The sequence below is a fragment of the Chenopodium album genome, chromosome 19, assembly GCF_948465745.1.
Source record: "Chenopodium album chromosome 19, dcCheAlbu1.1, whole genome shotgun sequence".
NCBI classification, from domain to species: Eukaryota; Viridiplantae; Streptophyta; class Magnoliopsida; order Caryophyllales; family Amaranthaceae; genus Chenopodium; species Chenopodium album.
Window position 1 is genome coordinate 33,157,798 of NC_137852.1, and position 8,423 is coordinate 33,166,220.

Below are 8,423 nucleotides of genomic sequence, written 5' to 3' on the forward strand. Positions count from 1 at the left end.
AAATTTTAGGCGGATGTACCTAGGGACATCCGGAAATTTTAGGCGGATGTCCCAATTTTTTTTTTTTTTTTTTTTTTTTTTTTTTTTTTTTTTTTTAAATTGTTAAGTACGTTTATCAACATATGTCTTGTGATTATTGTTGTGATTTAGTATTTGATAATTAATGTAATTTTGTTGTATTAATGTGGGTCGGGAATGAAAAAACTGTATTTATATATCAAGGGTAAGATTGGAATTTCAAGAAAAAAAGGGAGCGTTACCCGGTAAAATGGGAGCGACAAATAACAAAACCCTAAAATTATTATAAACCGGTGGTATGCAAAAGAAATTATAATTTTTTTTGTGGGTGGTTCACTTTTGAAAGCACTATTATATCCATTAGAGAAATGATAATGACCCTATAGGTCCCATTCTAAAAATATCAGCAAATTGCATCTAACGATGTAAAGCTTATACAAGACTTTCGAGTTGTCACGAAAAACACCCGTCTAAATTGCTTGTCTCATTAATGAACTCTCTTATTCGTTGATGTTGATTTATTCAAAAACACACCAAATATCCTAAAATAAAAATAAATGTCACTATTTTCGAGGTACATAAACATAATAATATCAGCCAATCCAACCACCCCCGACCTCCGCTTTTTCCTCTAGTATATATAAACTCATATAGACTCCCAACATTTTCTCTCACCTCAATTCTTAAAGCGGCGGATTGTATTGTATTTTTTGCTGTAATACACTCACTCTCTTCTCTCACCTACCCCCAACATTTTCTCTCTCCTCCCGCCATGGCTAGCTTCGACAAGATCAAGGTTGCGAACCCCATTGTTGAAATGGATGGTAATCTTTTTGTTCATCTTGAATGTTAATTTGTTTCGTTTTGATCGGAAATCGGTTTTTTTGATTTTGTTTTTATTGGTTTGAATGATTGATGTAGATCTATTGGTATATATGATGTTAATGAGGATGATCGTGTTTTTTTTTGTATGATCGGTTTAGATGTTTTGGTGTAAAAGTTATACGTAGTTGATCGTTAATAATTTTTATTTACGCGTGTTGATGCATCTTTTAAATCCCTCGTATCATCTTTTTAATCGAGTTGAATCTAACAAGATCCGACGTGTTAAATCATCAAAAAAATTCGAAGTTGGTGATGTGAATAGTGCATAATTTAAAGTGTTGCACGTAAAAGAAAACGGAGGAAGTAAATATTTATTTTAATACGGAGTATGTTTCATGCTCTGTATATCAGTATAAACCTCTTAGGTTGTTGGATACGAGGAATTGTTTTTGGTGGATGGTTTTGTAATTATTTTTATGTGTAGTAGTATTTTTAAGTAGTCTTGTTGTGATCTTGAGCATTTCACCTGTGAATTAATATTATCTGGGTGAAATCATCAGTGTTTTTGTTGTAGAGTTGTAAATTTAGCACTGGAGATGGCATTATGTCTTGGTCAGATTTGGGTTGGATCGCAGTCGGATGATGAGTTATTTGGGTGATATTTGGGTTGTATAATGATTTTGGAAGTAATTGAGTCAAATGGATTTATGTACATTAGTATAGTAGTAGATTTTAATTTTTGGGATGAGTAGGATCTATGTTGTACTTTGTGATATTGACAGTTTCACCAAGAAAAACATAAAACCACGATGAAGAATGTTATTATCTTGTTGATGTGTTGTTTCAGAGTAAGGACAAGGATTGAAGATGTATTCACTCCCTTTTTTTTTTTTCGTGGGCTATTTGTAAATTGTTTCTTTACTCTCTCAATTCACTGTCACCAATTACCTTATCTCTCTTTTAAATCTATATGGAAGTTCAAATTAAGACGCGAGTAAATTAAATAAAAACAGAGGGAGTATGAATTTATTACAAGTTAAGGGACAAATTGAAAGGAAAACAAGTTATGAAAGAGATGTCATAAAAAAATGATGCAGCCCTATTAGAACTTTAATATCAACCAATAACTTCTCAAATGATGATAGTGCTGTCCTTTTGCTGCTATGTTCTATTATTTCTGCTAGATTGAATTATAGGATTGATTTCTCCAAGGATGGCAGTGTTGTGATTCTGATTAAACTATAATGAAGGCTTTTTACGATCATTATGTACATGTTTCTTGTATTGGACCTGGTTGTGTGATATTACATGTCCTAGGAATGAATAAAGTAGTTCAATAGAAACAAAGCTAAAACTGATATTATATGAGTTTTAAGAAATCAAGCCCTTTATCTTTTTGGTTTAATATGCTGTTCATGTAATTTTTTATCTTGTTTTGTTGGAATATGTGGAGGCCAATGGCTTGTTGAAGGCTGTTTACTTAATTTTATTTTATTTTATTTTGATTTGCAGGTGATGAAATGACTCGTGTCATCTGGCAGATGATAAAAGACAAGGTCTTTCAACGTTATACACCACTTTTCTGTATTTGTTTTGTTGTTGCAGAAATGTGTTATGCTCACCTTTTTTTTTTTCTGTGCTGTCAATTATTATTTCAGCTGATTTCTCCATTTTTGGAATTGGACATTAAATACTTTGATCTTGGTCTTCCCCACCGTGATGCCACTGATGACAAAGTTACTATTGAAAGTGCTGAAGCAACCCTAAAGTAAGTTTTCTTTGACTTGCTATCAAGTATTACTATATTAGCTTTTGTTGTTTCTATGGTTGATTGATAAGTTGACAGAAAGTAAGATGAGAGATGGAAGCCGAACATCATTCTTACTAGCTTCTTCAATCTTTTTGTAAGTGAGGATTATAGAATTATTATGTTGCTATTTCAGGTACAATGTGGCAATCAAATGTGCAACTATTACACCAGGTCTGTGGTGCTCATTATATTTATATTTGTTCTTTATATAAACCGCACACCTCACCTTATAACATTAGTTGATAGCATTGGCGATTATTTATTTATTTATTTTTCTCAACAGATGAAGCCCGTATGACAGAATTTAAGTTAAAGCAAATGTGGAAAAGCCCAAATGGGACAATTAGGAACATTCTGAATGGTCAGTCTATATGCGTTTGAACACCTGAATTCAAGAGATTGTCTTTCTAATGCTTTTTACCAGTAACTTTGGTTAGTTATTGTCATAATTTTTACTGTTCTTGTTGTTGTTGCAGGTACTGTCTTTAGAGAACCCATTCTTTGTAAAAATGTTCCTAGGCTTGTTCCAGGCTGGACTAAGCCTATTTGCATAGGAAGACATGCATTTGGAGATCAGTACAAAGCTACTGATGCTGTCATTAAGGGAGCTGGGACACTCAAGCTAGTATTTGGTAGGTATTTCTTGTTTATTGTTTTCTAGTTTTCCTGCAATTTGATCCTGGATATTAAGGTTACAGTATTCAATTCTTGCACACTAGATAATGTATAGATGCAGACTGCCTCACATGCCAAAACACAGAAGATTCTGTGGAATGCCTGAATTCATTACTTAAAATCTAAACGGTTAAATTTGCATTTACTAGCATATATACTAAATACAGTTTCTGTATACTTGTACAGTACCCGAAGGAAAAGATGAGAAAACAGAAATGGAGGTTTACAAGTTTACTGGTGATGGAGGAGTAGCTTTGGCCATGTATAATACCGATGAGGTTCGACTGCTACAACTTCTTCTTGAATGTCCTAGGCTTTGTTACATTTACTTAATTAATTAATAACCTTTTTTGTAATTTCACTTGTTTATGTCGCAATGCAGTCCATTTCTTCATTTGCAGAGGCTTCAATGAGCATGGCCTATGAGAAAAAGTGGCCACTCTATCTTAGCACAAAGAACACCATTCTTAAGAAATATGATGGGAGGTAGGAAGCTCCTTTACTTCTCTGAAGGTTAATTTTTATTTAAACCTATCTTATTACAAACGTAGCTCATATTTTTATATTGTTTGTTTGCAAAGATTCAAGGACATATTTCAAGAAGTTTATGAAAGCAAGTGGAAGACAAAGTTTGAGGAAGCTGGAATATGGTGCGTGCTTGATTTGGTCTTTATCATTACATAAGCTGTAGCATTGCAATAAATTAAGGTTTGACTGATTTGCTAGGTATGAGCACCGTCTCATTGATGATATGGTTGCTTATGCTCTCAAGAGTGATGGAGGTTACGTATGGGCATGCAAAAACTACGATGGGGATGTACAGAGTGATTTCCTTGCCCAAGGTTTGTAATGTACATTTGTATTTTGCTGTCAATTTTTGACGTTAATACATGAAACATGATTGGAAATGTATTCACTTTAGTGCAGCACGACTGCTTACCTCTGTTTGTTTTGAGGACTTTTTACTGGTTTACTAAATTTTTAAACAATTGTTTCTTTTCAATTGTTTTAGGGTTCGGATCTTTGGGATTGATGACTTCTGTATTGGTATGTATCCTGTCTTCAATATAATTTTTTACTAGATGTAAACCCGTGCGATGCACGGTTTTTAAATATTTCATTTATGTATATTTTATTTTTGTAATTTCTTAATATTTTTTGTTTTTATTTTCTATTCTATTATTTTAACATTAATTTAAGATAAAATATTTTGTGTTTATAAAAAAAAAAAAAAAAAAAAAATTATTTTGTTAAGTTTTAAATTATTCTTATTCAAATTTTATGTATATAGAACTTGAATTTATAAATTGAAATAAATATTATCTCATTAATCTGATAGTTAGATAAAATCATTAAATCAAAATATATTTTTTAATTTCTAATCGTTTGTTAAAATAATATAAATCCTAATGTAAAAGATAATATAATAGATAATTTTTGGTTATTTTTTTCATTATTTAAATCTTAAATTACTATTTTTTGTTTTCAGTTCTCGAATTTCATTTATTAATTTTTTCTAAAATGGAGACTGAAAATTTAAATTCTAAATTAATATATAAATCTATTTTTTCATTGGTCGAAAAATTACTTTTGCTTATGTGGCGTGCGATGCACGAATTTTCATATACGTTTTGTATATAAATATTTTTTTGGTGATATCTTAATTGTTTTCTTGCATTATAAGTTTTCTAATTTTTGTATGAAAATATCATATCATCAGATATTTACATAAAACCATTAACATCAAATGATAATTTCTATTATTTAAATATCAAAATATAATTTTTAGTTTTTTAAATAATATAAATCCTAATATCTAAAGATAATTTTTAGTTTTGTAACAAATAAAAATGATAAAATTTAGTGTTTTTAAATAATTAAAATCCTAATAAATTACTATTCGTCGTTTTTACCTACGTGACAAAAATTTAAAATTTCATTCGTCACTTTTGTTTAGTTGGCGAGTGATTTTTTTAATTCTAAAATAAAATAAAAATCTAATTTTTAATTGGTCGAAAATATACCTTTTCTTATGTGGCGCTCCCAATACTCTCCAAAAATGCCTACTTTATTTATATATATTAGATTTTTTATAGTGGCATTATGTAACAATAAAATTATGAATTACTCTGTTAAGACAAAACATGAAAAGTATGCACATAAGTACTCCATTGAGCATGCCTGCTAAACTTCATACACTAAAAATCTCTCTGATGTGTTGTGCATGGCTGCGTCTGCCTCATTTGCTTAGTCACGCAGGTAGCACTTCCAGTAGTTCATGGATGATCCTTTACTTGGGCATATCAGTAGATGACTCTAAGTCTCACACACACACACACACACACACACACACACACACACATCTGAAGAGGGGAGGTGAAGACCAAAAAAATTGTTTATGGTATGCTAACATTGTGGATTCTCTTCAGATATGCCCTGATGGCAAGACTATTGAAGCTGAAGCTGCTCATGGGACAGTGACACGCCATTTCAGAGTTCACCAGAAGGGTGGTGAAACCAGCACCAACAGCATTGCTTCGATCTTTGCTTGGACTCGGGGACTTGCTCATCGGTATGCTGGCAATCTTTATCACATAGGACCACCTTACTGTTTTGGTTAATGTAGTAATTAACTAAACTTTTTATGATTGTTCCTTGGCCAACAGTGCTAAGTTGGACAGCAATGAGAAACTTTTGGAGTTCACACAGAAATTGGAAGCAGCCTGTGTTGACACTGTTGAATCTGGAAAGATGACCAAGGATCTTGCTATTATCACCCATGGACCCAAGTCAGTCTTGCTTTTAGTTAGTTTAATTTTATGTTGCTGCTATTGAAATATTCTTGCCTAATTTGATTTGAGTGACTGCAGGATTGCAAGGGACCAATATCTGAACACAGAAGAGTTCTTAGATGCTGTGGCTGCAGAGCTTAAAGCAAGACTTTAGACCCATATAAATTTACTGGTAATTGATTTAATATTATGCTATCGCTACCAAGAATCAACCTGTGGAGCACACAGTTAGGCAACATGTGAAAAAATGAATATAATTGTGATTTCATTAGTGATTATTGTGTTTTTTTATAATTATCTCAACCAAGTGGTTTGTTTCAGTCTTTATTTTCTACTGCTGCATTTATTACAATAACTGGTCCTTATTGATAGCTGCTACTTAACAAACAGTTATAAATTTCCGATCTCATTTGTAGATGATTGAATGAAAATTGTTCATCTTGAAGGGAGTGTTGGACTAACTGCCATTTTTATCCTTTGAGTCCCTTATATTTATGAATAAAGAAGTAATTAATCATGAGGTTTCTGACCAACAGATACCAGTTATGCATATGGAACTGGGAAATGAAATTTGCGCACTTTGGCTGAATGGGTGGGTTAATTCCTTAATTCACGTGTGAAAGTTGTCAATCACTATTTCTGACCGACATGAATAACTGATAGAATATCTAAGCAATGTGAATTTATGATTGGTATTACAATTTTCGGGATTAATGGCTTGCTTGCTTATGTGCAGGATCTTACTACTGTTTTAGTAAGCTGATAACTTTAGTGGCTGCATCTTAGATCTTACACATCTTACATATATATTTGAGCCCAATCTAGTAACCTGGCCCAATGTAGTATTTAACTTCATGCTGGAAAGCTACTTGGTTGCTCATATATTATTCAGTAAAAACCCATTTTTCACATTTGTCCAAATGTTATTAGGTAGTAGTAGTACTTTGTAATAGATACAAGTATTAACAGTGAAGATTGATAAATGATAAAACATATGCCCTTATCTTATTTGCTGTCATGTAATTTGAAGTTGGTCAATTTTCTTTGGTTTTTCTTTTCATGTAAGATGAATTGAATTGCTTAAATTACTTGCATTTACATGTTTGTTATTGATACCAGTTCTTGGCTGTCATTATATGCAGATATGGTTCGTCCAACATTCCTTCTAGATCCGCGATTCTTATGGATTGATAACAAGCAAGTGAGAAACAAACTCTACATACAAGCTTTGATCTCTTGAGGCTTTTTAGAATTATTTATTTTAACCTCACTTGGCTTTAGTTTAGCAGTCCTCTTTTCTTCTTCAGAATAATCTTTGATCTTCATTGAATTATAAACGGCTGTGCTGTTTGGCCTTTACAAACTCAATGCAATTTTATGCTTGCTGAAAAGTTATCTTTGTATTTGTTTACTTTTCTATTTATTCACCGGTTATTGTGTCTATTGTTTCTCAAATCCTTCATCTTTTGGAGGATGTGTAATGCATCATATATTTCATGAAGGAAACAGAGCGGCAGACTCTGACTCATATAGGTATCGACCTTTTGGCTTGTAGTAAATTTCTTAGTTTCTTTTCCTTAAGTAAATTAGGACACAGTGTTGTGAAAAAACGTTTTTATATCTTACGGTCTTACCATGAATAAAAAAAATCCTTTTTAAATGATGATTTTAGCATCAAGTTTACTCAACGTTTCTATATCTTCAGTGTTGAAGTATTTCTAAATCAGATTAACTTGTGCTTTTTTTTTTTGACGGGATAACTTACTTGCACATGTGCAATGATAAATGCTATAGTATAATTTTTTTTTTTGGGTTTTTCTACATAGTACCCGGTATTGTGTTTTCTATGTTGCGCCCTCCTAAATGTAAGCTTCTACACAGTGCCCATTAATTTGATGTATTGTTTAATGTATGCCCTTCATAAGCTATTTTGTTAACGATAATTAACGTATGGTTAAACTAACCATCCATCTTAGTTTAGTACTACTTAAATTTAAAGTAAATAATTTAAATTAAAATAGAAAATTAAAACCCTTCTGATCAAACCCTCACATTCATCTCTCGTCCCTGTTTATTTCGAATGCTTATCTCATTGAATTCCCAATTGTTTCAAACCCTAAGATTATTGCTAAAAAATTCGAAGCTAATAAGGATTGATTAATAAACTAACATTTCCAGAATTCTTCTTTGCCTTTTGTTCGATCAGTTTTTTAGTGTTCATCGTTTGGGCAGAGGAACGATTGAACTACTTTTTTCATCCTAAATTGATAATTAATTTCTTATTATTATGTGCAATAATTAAA

At 31.8% G+C, this 8,423-nt stretch overlaps 1 protein-coding gene across 1 annotated transcript; it reads left to right on the forward strand.

The window, feature by feature from the left end:
• Positions 1-689: 689 nt before the first annotated feature.
• Positions 690-7,561, forward strand: LOC145593580 (isocitrate dehydrogenase [NADP]). Its single transcript, XM_081649852.1, has 15 exons — positions 690-842; positions 2,356-2,399; positions 2,502-2,611; positions 2,787-2,824; positions 2,937-3,014; positions 3,130-3,285; positions 3,515-3,606; positions 3,711-3,814; positions 3,910-3,978; positions 4,055-4,170; positions 4,341-4,375; positions 5,758-5,900; positions 5,995-6,117; positions 6,199-6,292; positions 7,263-7,561. Exons 1-14 carry the CDS (start codon positions 791-793, stop codon positions 6,272-6,274), a joined length of 1,236 nt encoding a protein of 411 aa, XP_081505978.1. The 5' UTR covers positions 690-790; the 3' UTR covers positions 6,275-6,292; positions 7,263-7,561.
• The last annotated feature ends 862 nt before the right edge of the window (positions 7,562-8,423 follow it).

Excerpts from the sequence above, each read along its gene's own strand:
- LOC145593580 (XM_081649852.1), top strand. The coding sequence starts at position 791 with ATGGCTAGCTTCGACAAGATCAAGGTTGCGAACCCCATTGTTGAAATG. Across the intron at positions 3,979-4,054 it reads TTTGAGGAAGCTGGAATATG|GTATGAGCACCGTCTCATTG; the intron begins GTGCGTGCTTGA and ends CTGATTTGCTAG. Across the intron at positions 6,118-6,198 it reads ATTATCACCCATGGACCCAA|GATTGCAAGGGACCAATATC; the intron begins GTCAGTCTTGCT and ends GAGTGACTGCAG.